Here is a 25,342-nt window from a genome sequence, read left to right on the forward strand (position 1 = left end):
GCAATGATTTTATTCTTTTGTCCACTGCCATGTCCCTGCCCCACATAAGATAAGAAATGCTTTATAATTAAAATAATTTGAAGATAACGGCACGAGCATCGATGATAGCGGCAATAGACAGTGATTGCTTCTCTTTTCTTCCTTTACGTCGACAAAAGCCGCAAAGAATGAAGGGTAAGACTCAGGGCAATTCGGGGCCCCCCTCCCCGTCATGGCCATGTCACTTGTGCTTGTCCAGCAAGAGGGCGCACTTAGTGTCCGAGTTGACGTCAACGGGACGCGGCTGCTAGGACGCGTGGTGATGTGTCGCCCTAAATTTTATTTGTAGGTTATAGAGGCTACAGAGAGCTTTAAAATTAATATATTAACAGCAAAGACCGCGTTTATTGTTTCATTGCATTGAAATGTGGGGATAATATTTTTGAGGGTTCCTTTTGGCTCTCTTCCTTTGTTCCTTTGGTTCCTTTGTGGCTCAACTGGCCAACTGGCCAACTGACCTACTAACCAACCTAACAACTGAGTGAACATGTGACAGACACACTGACTCGGTCAATGTCTGATCTATCGAGCCACTGAATAACTTTCGGACCAATTTGTGATCAATTCTCCTCCCTCTTATTATCCCTAAAACTCTTGACATTAGAGCGTAAGCGACGAGCTCGAGAGGGAAACTTTCAGACACACGAGGAAGGCGCTGTTGTGGATGTCTTTGCGCTGCTTTTAACTTTTAGGGGAAAGCGAACCAGTTTTGAAGCGGTGAAGAGTGCTTTCCACTTCATACAGCTCGGCACATCGAGACGGAGAGATGGACTATTAAACTGTTATAGGTTTCAATTTTTTACGTTTTTGCTCGGTGGTGGTATCAACTGAGAACGACATCCGTTAGCAGCTACGCTGCCAAAAAATCATATTGTTTCATAATATCGCTTCTGCTATGTCTCTTCCTTGATCACTCAGTAGTTTACTCAAGAGTAATTCCTAGATTTCTAGACTCCTAAGAATCCTAGACTCGGAGATTGGTAAGACTCCACACATGCCAGCTTTCAGCTCAGACCACTTTGAATTTTTGTCTTGTCTTTGCTCTCGGCACGTTTCAGACGTTGATGATCAATTTTCGAGACAACGCGGCGGGAATCATTGTGAGGATTTTTATGCCGCAAACCCATCTCCGCGCTGAACACATTTGCCGCGTCGCCTTTACAGACGAAGCCCACAGTGAAAGAGAACAAGAAACATGTCTGGAGAGGCTACGACTACAGAAGAACACCACGAGGAAGTTTTTTCCTCCCGAAAAACCGACAGTCAAAGGTAGCGGGGCAAACTGCCACTTTTGTTTTCGTTATTCTGTGTATTTTTTAAAACGCTGTATATCATATGTGCTGTCGGTGCTCTGCTTATAGTTCTCAAATTACATTTCATAGAAGGTTTGAATGAACTGATTTTATGAGCGCGAATATTTTTACTATGTCGCAGTCCGCACCGTATCGGCGACTACGAAGTCACTGCAACCTTCTATGCGACATATTTAGCTAGTGAAACCAACCTTCTCTAGGCTGCTGCAGTCATGGCATCGCTTTTTCGAAACCATTTTCTAGTGTTAGAAATGAAACAGGTGGATCTGGTCTACGTTGCTGAACTGACATTTTTACCAAGCTACTGTTGACGTTTGATCAAAAGACCCACGTCTTGATTTCACCGTGTCGGAGTAGCCAAACAACCCAACTTCATCTCATTAATATGGCAATAGCAAGCGCCAACGGTGTTGTGTCCAAGTGGTTGAATGGAAAGTAATGACACCCTAAAGAAGCTACTATTCGCTGTTCCTTGATCCCACATGTTCGTCACTATAGCCAAGAAAAGATTATGATGCTTTATGCCCGCGTTTCATTTCCAGGCGTTGCATTTTGGTGGCATAAACTTAGCCCCTAGCATTGTATGCCCGCATTGCCTTTTAAACACTCATATGGTTTTTCTTAGACATCATTTCGCTGCTTTGCGTGGCAATGCGGTCGCGTTAGAAATATCATCGGGAAAAGACATAGCATCTGTCACAACATTTCTACATTCGCTGAAGGGAAGGGATTTCACCAGATTTCGAGGGACAACAATAGGTCTCGATGTATCTTCAATGCGTCGTTGTCTCCACCCCTGCGCACTTTCAAGAAAATAATCTAACCACCAGCTACAGAGCTATAAGAGATTTCCGAGCGTGTGTAGATAGAAGTATGAGGGGTTCGCGAAAATAACCATGAAAGAGTTACAAAAAACTTGGTGAAAGTGCACCAGTAGCAACTAAGGCTACTTTACTGCCAAGACGTAATGTAATTAGCCACCCTTGTGAATTTTTGCTCCCAAACTACATCGGTGACGGGAAAACGAAATGTATTTTGTGTCTCACTGCACTATTTGCTCATGGTTTTTCACTAGTTTAATCTATCAGTCAATTTTTTTATGATAACCTGTAGATACTGCGCGCATAGTACATTCAGTTCAGTTCAGGCGTTCAGTCGTGTCCGACTCTTCGTGACCCTATGGACCATGTCACGCCACGCTTTCCGGTCTCTCACTATCTTCTTAACATCACATAGCTTCATCTGCAATGCCTCGAGAATGCCATCTAACCATCGCGTTCGCTGCCTACCCCTTCTCCGGCGACCCTCAACCTTTCCCAACATCAAATCTTTCTCCAGCGACTCCTCTCTTCTCATCAGATGACCAAAGTAGCTGAGCTTTAACTTTAGAATTTGACCCTCCAATGAGCAGTCAGGGTTTATGGTCGACAATATCGACTGATTTGATCTTCTGGCAGTCCAAGGAACTCTTAAGAGTCTTCGCCAGCACCACAATTCAAATGCGTCAATTCTTCGGCGGTCAGCCTTTTTCACAGTCCAACTCTCGCATCCATACATCACAACTGGAAAGACCATAGCACGGGTTATACGGATCTTGGTTTGCAGACTAATGTCTCTGCTCTTTACTAGGCGGTCAAGGCTAACCATTGCTCTCTTTCCCAGAAGCAGGCGTCTCCTAATTTCATGGCTGCAGTCTCCTTCCGAGGTAATCTTGGCTCCCAAGAACAGAAAATCTGTCACAGCTTCCACTTCTTGTCCATTGATGCTCCAGGACTTGATAGGGCAAGACGCCATGATCTTCGTCTTTTTAATGTTCAGTTTAAGCCCAAACTTCTCACTCTCTTCTTGTACGCGCATCAGAAGTCTCTTGAGTTCCACTTCACTTTCTGCCATTAAAGTGGTATCATCCGCATATCTAAGGTTGTTGATACGTTTTCCAGCAATCTTCACTCCAGCTGATGACTCGTCCAGACCAGCCTTCCTCATGATGCACTCTGCATATAGGTTAAATAGGCAGGGCGACAGTATGCAGCCTTGCCTCACCCCTTTCTCAATCGGAAACCAATCAGTAAGACGCATAGTACATATTCAGCTTCATATAGCACGCCCTAACTGCAAACCAAATAGTGCCAGCGGAGCTACCTTGCTCGTACCTGCAAAATAGAGCTCCCTAGCCTCGAACATTTCGCCTAATTATTAAAATTGGTAGCGTTTAAAAAAAAAGTTGTTTTGTCATAGCGTCGTAAGCGGCCTCTTTTCCAGGTAGCCTAGCTTGTAAGTAATTTCTAACATAGTCTCACTTCTCATTACCTCGCAGCAACTCATGTGAACTACTTTAAGTGGAGGTATCAGAAAGTAATTGCGTTCTTCCTTACAGGCGGAAATGGGACTGGATGCAGGTGTTCCACTGGGTCTTCGTAGTGTCCGGGGTGGCTTACGCCATGTGGCGCCTTTCTGTATGCGAAGAAAGTAAGCTCAAGCGGCAAGTTGTTGTTAATGGTCTACTGTCTAATACTCAGAAGAAGGCAACACAAACTATGCAGACAGCGTGTGTGCTTATTTCATTTTTGTCTCTAGAAGAAACCTTTGCGTTTATTACCCTAGAGAAACACTTATATATTACGGTCCACCTCCGATATGGGTTACTGCTCCGCGAATTAGATATATTGCCCAAGGCGATGTGTACTGCCAGAAACTAAACATAGCGACGTTCATCCTGTCGCAATATATTGCGGAATTTCCGCAGCTAAGGGCTCGAACGACAACTTTTTTTCTCTGGCAAGGGCCGCGTTTTTACGAGAACAGGTTTCTCATTAGCTATTGCGTTAAAAACATCCCTTCCCTTTGCGTGTTCTGTCCACGCTGGTGCTTTGTACTCGAATAATTAATTATGGTTATGTTTCTGCCTCTATTATCTTCACATACTGAGTAGCATGCCCTCCTGAAATACATTTTTATGAAAGAGCAGCTAACATAGATATATCAAACCACTTTAACTTAGGTATACGAGTGTTCCTGTGAGGCCTAGCGACCGCGTGTCTAACTAGGGGCTCAGGGGTCCTGGTAGGTTTCAATATCACTCTCTCGCATAAAAGGCCGATCCTGACTTGGTAGCGGCTGCCGACTCGGCCATGAAATGAGCACTTGCGACGCACTACAACCCAGGGACCAGTCAACATATGTTCATGCCACCTGTCACCTGTCATCGGTCAAAGCCATGGCCATGAACTTTACAGTGTCATGTATAGTGATGATTAGCTTAGTGGCTACCATTTTAGCACTCGGGTGACAAATCTAAGCTGCACAAACGCAGCCTGCTATTCATGTTATATTTTTCATCCTAATCATTGTTAATTGTGCCGAATTCATTTTGTCATGCATTATCTTCACATCGCGAGTAAATATGATCCCGGCCTTTGTAGTCACAGTCACTCGAAGGAAGTCGTGAGTGAGAAAGCTAGGCTCACTAGCTGCCATGCAACACTCCATATACGTACGGAAACCGGAATACGGAAATCGGCATTATCTGTGGTGCTACTTTCGTGCTTTAAGCTAACAGAGGCAATGAGCACGTCATGCTGATATGACAAGAACATTTAACAGCCACGGTATTTTTAATGCTGTCATATTTACCTCTTGATGTGACTTAAATGGGTCATGACACTAATTTTGGAATATAAACTGTTTCTTGCACCTTATTCCTGATGTGCCAAGCAACTGGACCTCAAAGTTTCAGCTCCATCGGAGCTGACGGTATACTTAAAACTAGTATTTTTGTTTCTTCATGTACTGCTTGCTTATCTGGCAACCGGAGTAGCCGGTGAAAACATACAGTCGTGAGCAAAAGTGGTATACAACACTCAGCCGGTGACCATGCCCGGGAAAATTGCATTGAAATGTCATCTAGCGACAGCGTCAGGGACAGTGATAGCGACACATGCATGTGCATAAAATGGGGCACCGCCACTATTGCCTCAATCTCACATATCTGTTGCTAGAAAAGGTTGGCATACAGTTTTCTGGAGATCCGTCACCGGCTGAGTGTTGTATACCACTTTTGCTCACGACTGTACACTGACACCGCCGCGTCGTCTGCTGCAGATTCTGCGCACGAGCAGCATCAACCGCGGTTACGCAAAGCCGCGGTATGCCGATGTGGCAGTCAAAACAGCAGTCATGCATTTAATCGCAGCTGCCACGAATTGAGTTTTTCGATCCCTGTTACCGCTTTTAACCTAGGCTACAGCGGCAACTGCGGGCGAGATTCAGGACAACGTCGGCACCCGAATGCGCAAGTTATATCTGCTGACCCACTCAGAAAACGTACAGGGCCATCAAAAGTTCTAAGGCCACAGGCTCTGCTTCTGAGAAGTATAATCAGGCCACTATGACGACCCCAATACTCAAAATGTCTGTGGAGGATAGAAGAGGCAATATTCTAACCTCTGATATAACTGATATTGTTAATGGGATCGTAAGTGCCAGAATATGCCAGCCAGAAGGAGACTGTTTGGTCTGGGAAATTTTGACCCCCACTGTACATATTGCACACTGAAAACACGTCTCAAAAACCACAAATAAATTGCATAGAGTGCCGTCCGATGGCGTTTTCGTGCAGTTACGAGAACCAGCCGACAGCGCGGTGGTGGTGGTGAAAATGTTTATCAAAAAGATACAGGTACATGGAGGTTGCTTTATGGTCAGGCTTAGTGCCCTTCCCCTCACAAACACTAGGTGGTGTCCCTGGGATCCTGTGGCTGTTTGTGTCTGTTTTGGTAAGATTGTGTCTGTTTTGGTATAGCTGAGTAATTTGTCTGAAAGTGTAGGCTGGTGTGAATTCTTCTTCTGAGGAGGAGGGGGACGAGGTTGCCCGGCTAGAAAGCGCGCGGGCGGCGGAATCTGCTGCCTCGTTTCCACCTAGCCCCGAGTGGGCCGGAGCTCCGACTATGAAGCGGCGGGATGGACTTTCCACGTACGAGCTGTTTTGCAGTAGTCGGTAGGCCAGGTCCGAGCTTTTTTTTTAGCTGCCGGTAGGCCAGGTACGGGACCCAGCCCTGTTGAAAGTTCCTACACGCCCCTCGCGAGTCCGTTGTGATTGTTTTGGAATCAGAGTGTGCTGCTGCTAACGCAATGACGACCTCCTCTGCCTGTGTTACGTTTCGGACTTTAAATGCTAGCCCGTTCACTATTTTGGACTCGTGGATCACTGCCGCTGTGCGCCACCCGCTTTGGTGCGGGCCGGACGCGTCCACATAGTAGACTCCGGGTTTCCCTTAGTGGTGGTGAGCTGAGGCCTCTACCTTGGCCAAGCGCCTACCCTCGTGGTCGTCCTTGGACATGTTAGTGGGAAGCGGTTTTACGTGCAAGGCGCATCGCCATTCCTGGAGAAGTCACTTGTTCCTCGGTTACAGTCGTGTGTTGTAAGAGTAGAAGGGTTAATAGGCGATGCCCCAACGGTTTCTGCGATAATCGCGTGTATCATGGCTTGTAAGGTGGGCTTCTCTCAGCACCTAGAACGAGTTCGTCATAACCAGAACTTGGAGTCTCAGGTTCAACGTTGTTATAGGGAGGTTGAAGGCCTTCTCCGCTATTTTGCGCGTGATCACCTCTAGGATGTTCTCGTCGTGTTTCATGAGGTAGAGATAGGGGGTCGAGTACAGAATTCTGCCTGTAACAAAGGCATTGGCCAATCGTAGCACATCTTTGCCTCTCAGTACCCCTTTCTTGTTTCAAACTCTGCAGATCATTCGGCTGACCTGGTCTCCCACCTTTTTTAGCTTCTCGAGCGTGGTCGTCGCTAGCTTACGCTGGTGAATTAAAAGACCCAGGTCTATAATTTCCTCTCTCTCTGGTATCGGTTCTAATCCAAGTCGCAATTCTATCTTGTCTGTGCATTTTTTTGGAGGAACGAATATGGAGAAATTCGGATTTTTTTCGATGAGCAATGAAGGCCGAATTTTTTCACGTACTCATTCACAGCGGTGGCTGCCTCCTGCAAGCTGGCCTCCATTTCTCCCAGAGAGCCCTGCGTGGCCCATATGGAGATGTCTATGTACAGCGCGTGCTGCACACCCGAGACTTTCTCCAGGTGCACCGGGAGATTCTTCATTGCCATGTTGAAAAGCAGAGGGGATAGCACCGCTCCCTGTGGTGTTCTTCTCGTGCCACAGCGAAGCCGTGTCGGTATAGGGTGTGGTGCGCTACATCGAGGAACCCAATACTCCGTCTCGTCTTAGCCGCATCGTTTACGCTGCTCGTTGTCGGGCCAACGTCTTACCCCTGCCGCATTATGAAAGTAGAAACTAAGCTCATGAGGCTTACAGCACCGGATGCCGCAAGCTTACAGCAACGGTGAAGCCCGCGAGGGCAACGGACTACGGTGCTCTGGCACTCTGCTTCTCCCTAATCGTCGCTAGGCCTACGTTCCTTTCCATCGAAGCCACAGCGGACGGTACTTTGTAATTAATGATTGAGGCATTTTAGTAAAAGGACCATTTGGTCATGAAACTTCCGCCCAACCCCACTGTTTTGTAGCGAATGAAATTATTTTCGGCCAAGCCTTAGCATCGGAGCTAGAGTGTAAGAAAGCGGGAACCGCACAGGCGGAAACTGCTATTGCGAGTGAGCAAAAACTCCCATCGTAAGGGTCAGCATTTCTCAAGAATAATACATTTTTTTATTCTTTCCTTCCTCTAGCTAATATTATTACGACGTTTTCTGACACGGGCGCCAGGATCTGCCATGTCTCTGACGCGGATAGCTTCCGGCAGGTACGAAAGGCATGGCCGGCGCGGCGTTGTTTACGATGGTAGGGTCAGTGATGCCACGGATGATGGCGGCGGTCGCGATGAAGGTGGATGTGTGGACAAGAACTAAATCGTACTTCACTACAGCCTGGTACTGTTTTCACAAACATACTGAGTACGCTCATTGGGAGTGATGCTGATCTTTGAGCAAGCGCGAACACAGTACCGCTTATCGGCAGCTTATCGGCGCCGCTACAGCAGAAGCGATTGGGGACGTCTATGACGTCACCAATTGTTTCAACATGGCGATTGCTGTCGGTGAGAGAAGCTGCGCGGTCTTCAATTCAGTCACTTACTTGGAAATAAAGAATGCGTTCAGGGCGCTCAAATTTTGGAAATAAAGATAAAGTCCAGTATAATCTGCCAAACTACAAAAGTGTAATATATTGGATGACCATGGTATGACCCCTTTAAACAACCCATAACTATTTGCTCGCAGGTGCATTTCTCGTCAAACAACTTCCCCGATCCTTCGAACCTAGTCGATATGGGTTTCAACGAAAGCAAGTAAGTATTTATGCATATCATCAGAAAACTGAAATCGGAAACAGCAAAGTGCTAAATTTGTGACTGACAAGGATTTCGCCATATTTCAGCATCATAAATCTTTTAAAGAGTCGTTCGTATCATCGTCTGAAAACGGAGCACCAGTATTTAAAAGCACTTTCGCTATCTTACCGTGTTTACAAAAACAAACAATTTTCCGGTATCCGTAGCTATGCGTAACAATGCGCCGCCATGCGCTGTTGCCATGATGTCGCACGTCATTTCAATGTCTCGTTCATTCACTCCACAGGACAACACGCACCACGGGTGGAGAACCACGCGGGATTTTACCACGGAGAATTGGAAGTTGTTACTGCTGCACCCTGTGCTGGGAAGAATCACCGCTTATTTTTCGCCGTCGGTAAGTACTCAGCTCATTCTTCTAACTGATCACTTTTCCAGTGGCTAGCCCATTTATTTTCCTTTATCTAAGCTTCTCTGCATGGCATTCGGCAGCAAATGTGGCGCTTTTTGTTGGAGATTGAAGTCTGCCAAAGGTTACGATTCTTACCTACAGAGGAGTTTAAATGTGGTGATGATATCAGAACACTGTGCTATCGAAAGCACACACCAAACATGTTTAAAAACCAGGCGTAGAAACTGTAATAGATGACGACATAAAGGCTGGGCAGTAATCTATAAACAGTATTCTATAATTTAATGCGTAACTAGTCTTAAATTCACTGCCGCCTCCTTAATATTGGGCAAATATGGACGTAATACCATTTGAAAGCAAAATATGGGTGGTACATTGTTTATGCCTTTTCGCAGTATATACCATGCTTTATAAACTATTGACGCGCAGAAGGGAGCAATCATTAACGACTCTCTCTCTCTCTCTCTCTCTCTCTATATATATATATATATATATATATATATATATATATATATATATATATATGTATATATTGTTATGTGGCGGCATGCGATGACAACAGGAGAACAGAGGACAGAAAGAAGATGCTCGATGGTCGTGAGATGATGTTTAATGAATATGAACGGGCCTAGCGCGCGCGCTCCTGCCCACGCCACTGCCCTCTTCTTCCTCCTTCGTCCGCAACATGACCCGGGGCCACCGAGCGATCGTCCCGATCGTAGACGAGGAAGTTTACCGATGATTATTCCATGGCATGATGATGGGCGTGTCTAGATGCTTGAAAAAGAGGAAGTAGTAAGAATAGAACGGCTTGCCGGTACGATGTCTGATGCGTGGATGATCCGCCTCTCCTGGAGCTGTCAACCATCAGTCACCAGAGCCCATGGGACCGATGGCTCGAGATCACGTCGGGCAGCATGGGCGGGGCTTGCGTGTTCGTGCCCATTGGTTCCTTCTGGTCATTCGGGTCTTTCGGGTCCTTCGTCTCGGTTCTGATTGGTCTGCCTGTTCTCCTTGTCTCCAGGTCCGGGCTGGGGGCTGGGCGGTGGTAGTTGGTCAGGTCTGGGCTTGAAAGGCTGGGGCGAAGCTGCTCGACGATGTCCCTGGTTCCTCGGTTGATGGTCCCGGCTTACAGATGGCGTCGATGCTCCAAGGCGAGGATGGTGATGACGTACGCCGCACCTCCAACCAAATGTTACGTGGCGGCAAGCGATGACAACAGGAGAACAGAGGACAGAAAGAAGATGCTCGATGGTCGTGAGATGACGTTTAATGAATCTGTGAGGGGGCCTAGCGCGCGCGCTCCTGCCCACGCCACTGCCCTCTTCTGCCTCCTCCGTCCGTAACAATATATATATATATATATATATATATATATATATATATATATATATATATATATATATATATATATATGTATATATATATATATATATATATATATATATATATATATATATATATATATATATATATATATATATATATATAGGGGGCGGCAGAAAGTTAGGTGAGCGGATGAGTTTAAGAAGTTTGTAGGGGTCAAGTCGATGCCTCTAGCACAGAACCGGGTTAATTGGGGAAATATGGGAGAGGCTTTCGCGCTGGAGTGGGTATAGTCAGGCTGATGATGATGATATATATAGGGCTCAAGCTGCAACGCTGCCTTTCACTCTAACGCGTATCTTAATTAGCCTTCATCGCCTTCATCTCCTGCTGCATTCATCCCTTCCTCCGTGTCTTCGCTGCCGCTTGACACTCGGCCACGACCGCAGATCTGAAGAGAAAACAAGCAAATTGTCCGTTTTTGAGGAGGAATCTTTTTAAACTCAACACATTCACAGCGAAGTTGTTTCTTCCTTGTCTGTCGGAGCCCACCTCAAAAGAAAGTGCACACAGACCCCGCATTGTTCCCTAGTCGAGCGTTTATGATGAAGAGCTGTTCGAGTTTCGTGGCCAGCGTTTTGCCCTCTCCCTCGAGACCCTGATGTACCCACACCTCGCCGCCAACTTTGTTTGCTAAGTGTTGATCGACGTCGACAGCGGAAGTTACGCTTTTGTGCATCTTGTCCCTTGGACGCACTAATCCAAGCTGCTCTAATCTCCTGGCATGCTTCGCGTCGTACCACAGGAGGGTACCAATGTCTCCTGGAGCTTTCGATTGGGACGCTGCTGTCAGTTGACGCTGCGGGCCGTACACAACCTCACCATTGCGCGGTGCCGCTTCAGCTTTGTAGGAAAGTGCTAACAGCTTAGGCTGCCACTCGGAGGTGCTGGTGACATTCAGCTTCACCTTGTCTGTTATTTTAGCCGTAAGGAGACAATTGGAACAGCACTGTTTAGTTCTCCACTTCGTGAGACCATTTGCTTGTGGAAAATATGCCGATGCAAAATAATGCACAACTTCCACCCGATACAAATAGCCGCGAAGCTCGCTACTCCGGACGGTGGCAGATCGAGCCGAAATTAGTTTTCGGGGTGGGCCGTATCTTCACCAGAACCATTCTTGCAAAATGCTACGAATTACTTCGCAGCAAGATTGGGCACGGCGTCACATTCTACAAATTCGGAAAGATAATCAACAGTTAGTAATATATACCGGTTTTCTGCAGCGATTGTTTGGCAATGGGTTAATTTAGTGGCTCCCTACGATGTGAAAATAGTTTCAGGAATGGGAATGGGCATAAGAGGCCCAGGGAGGCAGCCGAGAAGACGCTTGTGTTGCTGATAGCAGCTAGCAGCGTACTCCCGTACGCTACTGCTCTTCTTGGGTCACCAGAGGTTCTCCTCCGCCTTGCGCAATGTGGATCGCTGGCCAATGTATTCTGTTTGTGTGCCGTGAACGGCGTCGAAAACCTGACCATGCCGAGAAACTGGTAACACGGGCGAAGCTAATCATTCCTGCTGTTTTTTAGAGAGTGGTGAAGGTACCAAGTAATATACCGAAAAACAAATTTTGAATTACTCCCGGGGCGCTCAAGGGAATCTATGACCAAGGTCGAATTGCTGTCCTCATTTTGATCTTTCATCTCGTCCTGCTGACGAAAGAAGGGCCACCCTTCGTTGAACCTGGATCGAGAGCAGTTGCCATCAACGGGATTGCGCCACCTGGCATCGGCAAAGCACACCGGCCCGATGCCGCAGTTCATATGTGTATTCTTGTAGCCTCAATATCCAACGGGAGAACTTGTGCTTGAAATGATGCGTTGTGAAGATCCTGTCGAGTACTACATTTTAAAGGACTCAAGCTGAAACACAGCCTTTCATTCGACCGTCCAGCAATAATCAGTCATCTCCTGCTGCATTCTTAACTTCCTCCTCATCTTCTGTACCGCTTGAGATGAATATGTGTGTGTGTGTGTGTGTGTGTGTGTGTGTGTGTGTGTGTGTGTGTGTGTGTGTGTGTGTGTGTGTGTGTGTGTGTGTGTGTGTGTGTGTGTGTGTGTGTGTGTGTGTGTGTGTGTGTGTGTGTGTGTGTGTGTGTGTGTGTGTGTGTGTGTGTGTGTGTGTGTGTGTGTGTGTGTGTGTGTGTGTGTGTGTGTGTGTGTGTGTGTGTGTGTGTGTGTGTGTGTGTGTGTGTGTGTGTGTGTGTGTGTGCGTGCGCGTGTGTGTGCGTGTGTGCGTGCGTGCGTGCGTGCGTGCGTGTGTGTGTGTGTGTGTGTGTGTGTGTGTGTGTGTGTGTGTGTGTGTGTGTGTGTGTGTGTGTGTGTGTGTGTGTGTGTGTGTGTGTGTGTGTGTGTGTGTGTGTGTGTGTGTGTGTGTGTGTGTGTGTGTGTGTGTGTGTGTGTGTGTGTGTGTGTGTGTGTGTGTGTGTGTGTGTGTGTGTGTGTGTTCGCATCTTTTTGCACCACTTAGCGCGGCTCCTGCAAAGCGTCCGTGCCTAGACGTTCGGTTTTAGCGGCTCCTGCAATACGAGCCGCTAAAACCGAACGTCTAGGCACGGACGCTGTGCAGATGCCACAATGTTGCGACGGAAGCAGGCTCCTCTCACACTTGTGACGTCATGTTGGCCGCGCCTCTTCTGGTAACCAATGACACGTGTGCAGTAAATCATTCGCGTGCAGCAGAACTTACGCATCTATGAGAAAATAACATGAAACAACAACGGAAACATTAAATGCGATGGAGGCGAAACGAGGAAGCGTCCGTGGGCTGTGCGTTTTCAGTGCACGTTAAAGATCCTCAACTGGTCGAAATTACTCCACAGCCCTGCCGTAGGGCTGCTCTTTCTCTCTTTCCATTTTGTATCCCACCTCCATTCCTTCCCTTACGGCGCGGTCAGGTGTCCACGGAAACAAATGTGACAGATAGTGTGCCTTTCCCTTCCTTGGAACCAATTATTATTAACTTTAATTGCGTCTTCTGAACCGAAATTGCTGCATGCACCTCACGAACCCCGCTTCAGCCGTCGCTCTCAAAACGTATCAACATTAATTTGCACGTGTAATTTGCATGACGATGGGGGTTATATAGGAGGCAGGTCTTGGTAAGTTGTTGCTTTGAGAATTCAAATGTTATCGAATTATCATAGCATATCTGGCGGCACCCACTGACAGACTGGTTCATAGGGAAGCACCATACAGGTGCCATGAAGTGTATATGGAACTCGGGTTTGTCGAAAAACTTTAATATCGTCAAATGCAAAGCATAATGGTCGAACTTTATTTCGGAACTATGGATATCGCAAAATAGAAATTAGTCTGTATATACGCATTCAAAGATGCATGAAATGAGCGTAACCAAATTAAAGTTTTTCTCTAATATTGCTTTTCATTTGCTTTTGAGAGCACCGGTACATGATGCTAATCGAGCTTTTTGCACCAGCTTCTCCGGAAAATACTTCTAAAATACACTGTAATCGTCGGCGCTTTGAAAATGTTGCATTCGCTATCTGTTCTATTCTTTGCAGCTGGTTCCTGTCTTTTACGGCGCCTACTCCTGCTTGTTCTCCGCATCGACGCTGTGTTGGGAGATTGCCATCGTTTTCCTCTGTCAGCATGCCCTGTTCTACGCCATTACCGCTCTGCACATCCCCGCCTTGAGTTACGCCGTGTCACTATTTATGCTCCTTCATAGCAAGATCGGCAGCACGGACATCTTTATGGCAAGTTATCTCGTATATTCTGCAGTGGCGGTCTATACTAGATGACAGATGAGGCACTTTTTGAGCATGCGCTTACTAGTGTCTTCTACAGCGAGAACGATTATTAGACGGGTACGGACTAGGCAGACGTTTTTAAATATGCCTAGGACGTTTACGCAATGTGTTCAATAGTACAGTTCAAGGTCCAAGTCAAAATATAAGGAATCCGTGCGATCTTAGTTATTTCTGCAGCGTGTGACGTCAGTCGTACAGCCCGGGCGGACCAGCATGGGATAAGCCGTTTACTCAAACCGGCAGCCATTCGAAGTTCTCGAGAGAGAACGAAATGGCTGCTGCTGTGATGTCAGTGAATACTGCCTATTGACAGAGTTTTTATGGCAATGGCTGGCATCACACTTGCTATGGTAATCAGGCGTTGTGGCATTCCACAAACTTCAAGAGAGATGTCTGGAAGAGTGGTTTCACAATAAAGTGAGCTATGCTCTGTAAAACGCAGCTGCTCAAGCTTGGCATCAGGATCGCAGTAGAAACCCTTTCTTCAAAACCGCCATATAGAGTGAAGGCCACAAGCACACGATAGCATTGAAGCCCCTCGTAATTTCCAATTGCAAAATACCGAATACCCTCTGGATATAAGAGAAATTTTCCTTGATTGTCTGGAGCCCGTTTGAAAGTACACCCCTACCCAGTAACGTTGCAATCTCATGCTGCTTACATATTAGGCAATGTGTTCCAAATGTCATGTGAAAACCCCGTTGCCCTTAAAATGCCTTCGCGGACACCCTCCAAGTACGCAGATTAAAAAAAAGGACTTCGCAACCGCATTCTCGGTACTGTCCTTGAGACGTCCTCACCCCATCCTTGCCTGCTCAAGAATTTGTACGAAAGGACTGCCGAGAAGCTGCCACAAATATCTCTGTATGGTGTTTTTCATTTCTTTGAGGCTGGATATTCAGCGCCAGTCCTCCAAATATTCATGTTATATATAGAATCTCGAAGGTATAATTGTAAAACTGTAAAGATTTCCCGAATGTCTCGCGGCTCTCCGCGCAGTGTTTGTCCGTCTTATTGTCATATGCTTCAGCAGCAGTCGATCATGAGGCATTCAACACGGACGACGAACCACGGAATTTATCACAGAAAAAAAATTGAATCAGTCGCGCGTGCGTTTAAATAAGGTGGTTCGCCCCAGCGGCGTATGTGCGCTATTTTGTTAACGCCTCTTTGGCTCCTGTCGTTCCGACGAGCAGGGCGACACAACATCGGCTTGTCGAGTGAACGGTGCATGGACAACGATCCACCGTCACCACGGGGCACTTTTCCGCTGCCAGGTGATATAGAACCATGCATGATACTTACAGCAACAAATTTTAAACGCACATATTATTTGTGCGCACCAAACTATTACTTTTCCTATTCTCTTCAAAAAGTGTCGAGCTCATATACCACCTCATTCCCAGTTTCCGATTATATTAGGGCAACTAAACCTTTTTTCGAGCAAGATTCCAACCTGACCACGACAAGATCTGATGCTTTTGCTCTGAAAAAGTAATTTTGAATTTTTTGTTTAATCTGCTTTACGTTATCGTGAAATCCGACTACGAAAGGTGGCACCTTCATAAGACGCTAAAAATCCAATATTCTTGAGATCTATGTAGAGGGGCACAGCATAAAGCAAGATCTCTCCTTCATTCGTTCGTGCCCTCACTCCAAGATTGTCATTTAAATGTGCACATGGGGGCCTCATCCTGCAGTCGGCCTTTTTGCTGATCGTGCGGCGTCTTCGGAGATTATATTCTCGTTTACCCTAAAAGGAAAAATATCGCTTGGGTGTATGGTGTAAGCGCTTAACGTCCTAAAGTGACAGCGGTTATGAGGGACGCTTTTAGAGCATATCTGTACTGTTCGAAGTGCAACTCCCAATGTTATTTACTTGCGCATTTGACCTTGAGCTGCCAAATCGGGCCCAGCGCGAGCGCTCCTGCCCACGCCACTGCCCGCTTTTTGTCTCCCTTGTCAGTAACGCTACCTCGGCCAACGAGTGATCGTCACGATTGTGGACACGGAGGCTTTCCGCCATAATAGCATGCCACTAGGCAGGGGTTTTCACGAGCGCCTCGGTGGAGTATGGTTGGTCATTCTCGCTGTAGATAAGGTACATGCCGGTTTTAGTGCGTGAACTATTGCGTCAGGCTTAGTCTGATCATCCGTCCGATACAACTCACCGACAAGCAGTGGCGAAGAGAAAACGTGATCGGTTCGAAGGAGAGACGGACGAAGAGCGAGAAGATTGCATAGAGGAGGAATTCCAGTATTACTTTGTAGCCACGCCTAAGAAAGCTTAGATTCAGATAACTAGGCTTAAATGGGATAAAACTCCACAATATTTGCATTTCGCATCCTAACACTTCGGCTAGTAAGTAGTTCGGCAACATTATCATACCGAGGTAACCAAGAAGCCTCTGGTGTTCTTCGCTGAATCTTTCGCCAGGTCCACGTGCGTTATATACACATAAACAGTGGCCACGTCACCATCTGTAAATTTATGAATCATATGAAGTTGCCTGTACACACGTGGCAACTAAGTTTTAACGCGCTCATTTAGCGGTAAGAAAACATGTGCTGAGTACAGACACATAGGGCGGAAGAAGAGTTAACGCCGGTCTAGAGCTTGCGGGTTTGGATGCAACACGCTTTTATATTACGCGTATACTCATGACAACACAATATACCAAACGGCAGCACATACTGTAGACCTCGTGGAGAGTTGGTTTATATCTATTTAGAACAGATTCATTAAGCTTTTTAACTGTATGGTTATAAAATCTCCCGTAACCATAAATGCATCTGCATGATATACAGCATGTTAATCGGATTTGTGATTGCCCTCCAGTACCTGTTCACTCACTACGGACGCACGTGCTACATGGTTTCCTTCATTGTCTGCCACTGGAACGTTCTGCGCTGTCTGAGCTACAGTGTGGACTTTATTCGCGCTGAGAGACTGAAGCCGAAAGAAAGCCGTCGCCAACTGCCCCCGTACTGGAAAACGCTCGCCTACGTCATCTACCTGCCGACCCTTTACTTCGGACCACTGCAGAACTACGATGACTACGCAGTCCAAGTAAGGAGGGCTATCTTGCTGCCTTGCATTTCTTTTCATGTTACGTTGTGAAGAAGAATTTCTTAAGTACATCTAACTATATTTTTATCGCTAACAAATCCGAGTGACACTTGAAAGCATTTCAGTTTGATGCTGTTTCGCTGCTGTACGAACATTGCACTTTCTTTTATAGGCAGGAGACCCAATTATATTTGCTAAAGACAAGTCTTGATTAGTAGTGCTAATAAGCACTCCTAAGAAGTAAGGCTAAGCAGTATTGCTATTTTGGATCACTTAGAACTAAAGGCAATGCTTGAACTTAAAGAGGCTGTTTAGTAATGAATATAAGTCGTCCTAATTAAGTCGTCCTAATTTTAACTTTGTTGGCATGTAATGCGAGTTTGTCAATGCCTCTACGAAGTGAGGTGATCGCGTGAGAACTCTAAACTATCGCGTACATGAACGCACATTTGTGTAGAGGTAGCTCGTCTGTCTCTGACAATAACGCATCAGATCGATACCATTCGGCCATTTTTTTTTTTCAGCAAGTTTTGATATGCTGATGCAATTTAATCGTCTCAAAACAAATCAAAATATGGAATACATCGTAGCGGAGTGCTGCAGATAATTTTTGTTAGCCATCTGTTTTTCTTAACAGGCACTGGCATATTCCGCTACACATAAGCGAAAATGTTTTTCTTTATCCACAGAAACGTTCTATTTCTATTTAGAGGACGTTATTGCCCTAAGAAAGACATATCATACTGGCCAATTCATGTCACTCTACGTGCCACGTGCCAGATCATTTCCTGATCAGGCTACAGAATTACGTTGCAGAGACTGCCCCTCAAAAACTTGTGCACCTGAGCTCAGCAAGTGCAAAGCAATTGTCAGACACAGAGAACAGCCGGTCCGAGAAATTATCGAGGCAGCCTCGATAGCGAGGCGGAGCGGTAGTGCATCAGAACACCATATGTTAAATTAACAGACAGGGAACTGAACATGCTAAGAATGTGATTCTCGTCTTTTATTACGTTTTTGCTTCCGATTTGAGATTTCCTCAATGTTTTGTTGTGACGCATGTGACTTGAGGTGTGGTGCAGATGTTATAAGAACTCGTGTTTTATTTATTTTTTTTTAATAAACTCTGAGTTGTAAGTCAGCGCTTGCATCTTGTCGCGCTGTTGCGGACTGTTCCCTTACAAAAATGGATATTGAATTTCTGTTACCCACGTAATGTGTTTTTGATGAGTCATCAACCACTCAAAGGAGATTCAAGATTAGATGTGTTTTAACATCATATCCGCGGCAGACTTTCCTTTGAGATCACACATGAAGTTTTGTGCTTGGAAAACGCAACAGTATTTTTGGGTAGGATCTAATGTGGAAATACATTGACTTTCTCAAATGAGGAAATGTATACATCACTAAGTGAATATATATTATTTCTTTGTTAACTGCACACTTTCAGAGCCCTATGTTTTCATTTCTGATTAGCATATGTAGGATGTTGCCTAAGAAACAATTTTTATGTGTTTTAACATGAGATCCGCAACAGACTTTCATTTGAGATTACGCAAGAAGTTTTGTACTTGGAAAACACAACAGTATTTTTGTATAGGAGCTAATGTGGAAATGCATTGACTTTCTCAAATGAGGGAAATTATACATCACTAAGCGAATGGCGCCGGAAGATGAGCCCCCCAGGTTGGAAGGCGTCCCACATGTTACTGGGGATGAACAAAGGGCGATTCCTAGTAGCTCCAGGACGAATGAAGCGGCTGGGCTAAAGCCAAAAGGACGCTCAGTTGTGGATGTGTCGGGAAGCGACCGGAAAGTCCGATGTTGCAAGGAGATGTATCACATAGCAACATGGAATGTAAGATCTATGACGCAAGGTAAACTGGATATCGTCAAGCGAGAAATGGACAGATTGAACATTGATATCTTGGGTATCAGCGAGCTCAAGTGGACCGGAATGGGAGAATTTAACTCCGGCGACCATTATGTCTTTTATTGTGGGCACGAATCCAAGAGAAGGAATGGGGTCGCTCTCATAGTAAACAGAAGAATGGGCAAAGCAGTGCTAGGGTACAACCCCAAAAACGACCGAATGATTTCACTTCGGATCCAAGGTCACCCTTTCAACATAACAGTTATCCAAGTCTATGCACCGACCACTACTGCTGAAGAAGCTGACGTTGAGAGATTTTATGCGGACCTACAATGCCTTTTAGACCGCACCCCATCATCAGACGTCGTTTTTCTCATAGGAGATTGGAATGCCAAGGTAGGGAGTGAAGAAATATCCGGAATTACAGGCAAGTTCGGTCTTGGTGAGCCAAATGAAGCTGGGCAGAGGCTAGTAGAGTTTTGTCAAGAAAACAACCTGACCATAGCGAATACTCATTTTCAACAGCACAAGAGGCGCCTGTACACATGGACTTCACCGGACGGTCTGTACAGGAATCAGATCGATTATATTATTTGCCGGCAGAGATGGAGAAGCGCTATACAAGCAGTAAAAACAAGGCCTGGGGCCGATTGTGGCACCGATCATCAGCTTCTTGTTGCCAAGATTAAGCTTCGATTGAGGAAAACGCAGGAAACTAGAAGGCCTTTCAGGTATAATCTGGATCAAGTTCCATTAGAATATGCTGTGGAAGTGAGGAATCGATTTCTAGAATTAGATCTAGAAGACAAAGAGCCCGAAGAGATGTGGTCTGATGTTCGTGATATAATACAAGAAGTTGCTACTAAGGTAGTTCCAAAGCAAAAGAAACGCAAGAAAGCAAACTGGTTATCTGAAGAGGCTTTGCAAATAGCTGAGGAAAGGAGGATGGCAAAAGTTATGGGGGAAAAAGAAAGATACAAGGTTCTCAATGCGGATTTTCAGAAAATAGCAAGGAGAGATAAGAATGCCTTCTTGAACATACAGTGCCAAGCAGTTGAGGACAACAGCCAATTAAGGAACACAAGAGCTCTGTATAAGACAATCAAAGATATCAAAGGAAACTTCTGTGCTAAGATGGGCGTGACAAAGGACAAACGAGGCAAGGACCTCACTGAAGCCGCAGAGATAAAGAAGAGGTGGCAGGAATACACAGAAGAACTGTACAAGAAGGACTCGAATGTGCAAACCCAACATAAGACGGTTGTGATAACTGATCTTGAGCCGGGCATCCTGAAGAGTGAAGTTGAATGGGCCTTAGCCAGCCTTGCTAAGAACAAAGCTAGCGGAATTGATAGCATTCCAGCTGAGTTGCTTCAAAACCTCAACCATGACGCTGTTAACATTCTGCATACATTATGTCAGAAGATTTGGACAACCCTGCAGTGGCCACAGGATTGGAGGAGGTCAGTTTACATCCCCATTCCAAAGAAAGGCAGTGCCAAGGATTGTTCCAACTACCGCACGATCGCGCTTATTTCGCATGCTAGCAAGGTGATGTTGAAAATCCTCCAAGGTAGGCTGCAGCAGTATGTGGATCGGGAGCTTCCGGACGTGCAAGCTGGGTTTCGCAAGGGCAGAGGAACTAGAGACCAAGTTGCCAACCTTCGCTGGATCATGGAAAAAGCAAGAGAGTTCCAGAAACCCATCTACTTCTGCTTTATTGATTATGCGAAAGCGTTTGACTGCGTAGATCACAGCAGATTGTGGCAAGCTCTCCAAGAGATGGGAGTTCCAATTCACCTCATCTGTCTCCTCAGGAACCTGTATGAAGGGCAAGAGGCCACAGTCAGAACTGGGCATGGTCTTACTGATTGGTTTCCGATTGAGAAAGGAGTGAGGCAAGGCTGCATACTGTCGCCCTGCCTATTTAACCTATATGCAGAGTGCATCATGAGGAAGGCCGGTCTGGACGAGTCTTCAGCTGGAGTGAAGATTGCTGGAAAACGTATCAACAACCTTAGATATGCGGATGATACCACTTTAATTGCAGAAAGTGAAGCGGAACTCAAGAGACTTCTGATGCGCGTACAAGAAGAGAGTGAGAAGTTTGGGCTTAAACTGAACATTAAAAAGACAAAGATCATGGCGTCTTGCCCTATCAAGTCCTGGAGCATCAAGGGACAAGAAGTGGAAGCAGTGACAGATTTTCTCTTCTTGGGCTCCAAGATTACCTCGGAAGGAGACTGCAGCCATGAAATTAGGAGACGCCTGCTTCTGGGAAAGAGAGCAATGGTTAGCCTTGACCGCCTAGTAAAGAGCAGAGACATTAGTCTGCCAACCAAGATCCGTATAACTCGTGCTATGGTCTTTCCAGTTGTGATGTATGGATGCGAGAGTTGGACTGTGAAAAAGGCTGACCGCCGAAGAATTGACGCGTTTGAATTGTGGTGCTGGCGAAGACTCTTGAGAGTTCCTTGGACTGCCAGAAGATCAAATCAGTCAATATTGTCGACCATAAACCCTGACTGCTCATTGGAGGGTCAAATTCTAAAGTTAAAGCTCAGCTACTTTGGTCATCTGATGAGAAGAGAGGAGTCGCTGGAGAAAGATTTGATGTTGGGAAAGGTTGAGGGTTGCCGGAGAAGGGGTAGGCAGCGAACGCGATGGTTAGATGGCATCCTCGAGGCACTGCAGATGAAGTTATGTGATGTTAGGAAGATAGTGAGAGACCGGAAAGCGTGGCGTGACATGGTCAATAGGGTCACGAAGAGTCGGACACGACTGAACGACTGAACTGAACTGAAGCGAATGTATACTCTTTACTATGTTTTCATTTCTGTTTAGCATGCACTGTAAAAACAAAAACAACCTTTTGGACATTTGTTTCATTCAAAACACGCTTACACCCTGCGTCTTGGGTGTTTGTGCCATTGCAAATCACTTCTTGCCAAGCGAATGGGTGCTGTGGTTGGACAATATGCTTGAGGGTGTTACGGGCAAGGATATTGTTGTGTACGCGAACCGACGCACTGCCACACCGCCTCCAAGCAAACGGACGCAAGGCCGCTCCATTTCCATTGCCTCCTCGCACCTGCGAGCAGGCCGTTTTGAAGAGGCCTGCGCCGACGACGACGCGCGGACGTAACCCGAGCCGTTCGTTGACTCGGAACTGGACCGTCCTGGGAGCATGTGCGCGACCAGGGCACGAGAAGCAATGCCTTCTTTATAATGCATGATATTTTGCGTGTTTCTTAAGCTTTCGAGCTCCTTCTTGCTCTGCGTATAGATTAGCCGAGCCCTCAGTCATCGCATCGCTTCCCGAAATGTTTAGATACAAATAAGATTTAGTTACCAGTAAAATAGTGTTGGCGCTGCTGCGCTTGCCGGTATTGAAGCTTGGTCGCACTTTTTTTCCTTAAAGGTTCGTGCTACAGCTCCGTGTTCAGCGAAAATTACGCCCAAGGTAGCAGCCACCGAAGAGCCAGCGCTGATAAATTTGCCAGCGATGCCAAACTCGACATGTTAAAATGACTCCAGTGGACAAAATAGTGCGCATAGGTATCCAGAACATTAGATGCAAGTTCTAATGGTCAAGAAGTTGTAATTGTTAGAGCAGCCGCAATGGCCCGTACACTTCGAAACATGCTTCGAAACATTAAGTCCCAATCTTATGAATGCAGTCCAGACATAAGAAGCAAATACGGTACCAACGTTACCAGTTCCCCGAGTTGCCGAGTGGTTAGCGTAGCAAGCTACGGAGTAAGAGGTACCAAGTTCGAATCGCTCCATAAATGCAGTTTTTTTTTCGCTTAGTTTTCATTTTTTTTATTTTTTATCTTTTTTTAATGTAGTTGAGGTGCTTCGCTATGTTTTAGCTTTTACTTTTTATCCAAAAGTGAAAGCCATGAGTCGCTCATTGGTCAACACACAAGAAATGCACAGATTAGGTACCAACCAGAAACACGGTGGCCAACTTTCTTGTGAAATTAATTAAATATGCATCAAGAAAATGTATAGAAATGTTAATGTGCATGATGAGAAATGTAATTAACATTTAATCAGAAACTCATTAGGCTTTTTTGTAAGGGCTTTTGTCACAAACTTTTCTGATTGGTCGAAAGGTTGATGACGTCACAATATCATGTGACCTGACCCTAGGGCTGATTTCTCGGCGGGATGTGCAATCGCTGGACCTCATGGTTTTTCACCATTAATCACTAAGATACATGACAAATTCCGCCTTTTCCTCCAGGTGTGGGCTGTAACGCAATCACAATATTATTGCGGCCTTGCCGCGGTCCGCATGCTCACGTCAGAACCAAGTTGTCTTCCAATTCTGTTTTTAACGATGTTCTCGAAGAACAATGTCCACCAAAGAACCTCTACACCGGTCTTCAAACTATGTTTCCCGCAGAGCAAAATATATTATAAACATCGGTTTTTGAAGAACATCTCTCACCCACGATAACGCGTCATTCCTGAGTAGGTACAGCATATGTACTATTAACCCATTGGTGCGTATTCTTTTATCTTTTCATAATGTGGTCTGATGCCAGATTATTAGCTTAAAATACACGAGAAACATTAAACGCCCCAGTTTTGGTGTGCAAAAGCGCACTCTAAATAGTGGGGTACTGTTGCTTATTTTTCTTCTCTCCGTTTTCAAGCTTTTTGTATATACATAGCGTATATCTTGTTCTGCTGTAGTCCAGTCTTTCGAAGTATTCAGTTTGACTTCTTTAGATCACCTCTTCTGTTAAGAACAAAGACATCCGCTTATCACTACGGTTTTTGGCAAACAACATGCACCTGTTGTGCATGAAATGATCCGAGCCGCAACAGCGTCGCTAATTCAAGGAGAAGGCTGAAGAATATCGTTCGAGTATTAGAAGAAACAATGACCCATGTAAACATATACCTATAACACATCAACTTTGTGGTCCGGTTCTTCTAACTTGTAGCTTTATATAAAATAGCACCTCGTGGTAGAGCAAACAAGGTATTGTGTTGTACAAACAGGTCTTTTAAGTTAGCTTCAGCGTCTTCAGTTGCTCGCGCGTAATAGTTGTTGAAAACTTTTTCAGCTCGAGAAGGAGAGACCCAAGTGCACGCCCCGGGAAATCGCTTCAGTCGTCACAAGGCTGCTGCGCAGTGGAGCTCACTTCGTCCTAATGGAAGCAATGACTCACTTTATATACAGGTTTGTACTCGATTTTTTATTTTAATTCCATTTTCGGATTATCATTTGGGGACCTGGAAAAGTACAGCCTCGATTTCATTCGTTCGCAAGCCACTTGCGGCTTAACCTACCTGCCGGCTACTTTTGCGTTGTCTTTGCATTACCTGGTCTCGGTGCCTGTCTGACTAGCGGCTCACTGCTTAAACTCGCCGTGAAAGTAGGAATGAAATACTGAGTGCAAGAAGGAATAAAGGAAACGTCACCCTTGTGCATGGCTCCGGAATAACTTCGACTAGCTGCGGATCTTTCACTCGCACCAACTTATCCTAAACCCCCGCAGTATAAAACATTTTGTCTCCCCCAAAACGCTGCTGCCGCGGCTCAAACTTCTTCTTGTGAACTCGAGCAACAAGGGTCGCAACCGTTAAGTCACCGTGGAAAACGTAAACGCTGCTCCCTTTGAAAAGGAAGGTGGCATGCACAATCATCACCGTTCTCGAGAAAGATGGCAATAGTTATTGAAAAACTGTGTATAAATAGTGTGAAAGGCACATATTATAATTAAACAAGTCTACACGAAAGAGCTTGAAAAAAGCATAGGAAAGCTTCAAAGAGTGCTATGTGAAGTAAAAGTTCAGTGCTCAATTGAGTAACCTACAGATTTTCAAAAAAGAAATGTGCCCTCAATATAAGTCCACTTCCGATGAGTCCTCTTTATAGTTTATTAGTGCAGTATTAATTCATCCAAGTTTATCATTTTCTTTAGAAAGTGACAGCCGATTCGTAAGCTTGGCAGCGTTAGGCTTTATACGAGATTTTTGGTAGTTATCAACGAGGGGTCTCATTTTAGTTTTGTTTTATGTCTTTATTCTAGTTTAAATCGTTTCCGGCTTATTCGGACGCAGTTTGTCTCGAAAGCACAATGAAGCCGGTGCGGAAACGGAAGTGGCGGTGAATCCAAACATTTCAGAAATGTTCTTTT

The 25,342-nt window shown here is 45.6% G+C and overlaps 1 protein-coding gene across 2 annotated transcripts in view; it reads left to right on the forward strand.

The window, feature by feature from the left end:
- The window catches only part of LOC146175805 (protein-cysteine N-palmitoyltransferase Rasp-like), a 44,072-nt gene that overhangs the window by 12,112 nt on the left and 6,618 nt on the right, over nucleotides 1–25,342 (forward strand). For both annotated transcript variants that reach the window (XM_084582164.1, XM_084582163.1), the window contains exons 2-8: nucleotides 1,204–1,308; nucleotides 3,730–3,821; nucleotides 8,598–8,665; nucleotides 8,955–9,065; nucleotides 13,990–14,184; nucleotides 17,078–17,308; nucleotides 24,266–24,381. In XM_084582164.1, the coding sequence (XP_084438290.1) occupies nucleotides 1,235–1,308; nucleotides 3,730–3,821; nucleotides 8,598–8,665; nucleotides 8,955–9,065; nucleotides 13,990–14,184; nucleotides 17,078–17,308; nucleotides 24,266–24,381 (887 nt within the window). In that variant the 5' untranslated portion in view covers nucleotides 1,204–1,234. The remainder of the gene's footprint in view (nucleotides 1–1,203; nucleotides 1,309–3,729; nucleotides 3,822–8,597; nucleotides 8,666–8,954; nucleotides 9,066–13,989; nucleotides 14,185–17,077; nucleotides 17,309–24,265; nucleotides 24,382–25,342) is intronic.

The sequence above is a fragment of the Amblyomma maculatum genome, chromosome 10 (assembly GCF_055883805.1).
Source record: "Amblyomma maculatum isolate TAMU_Amacu chromosome 10, ASM5588380v1, whole genome shotgun sequence".
NCBI lineage: Eukaryota > Metazoa > Arthropoda > Arachnida > Ixodida > Ixodidae > Amblyomma > Amblyomma maculatum.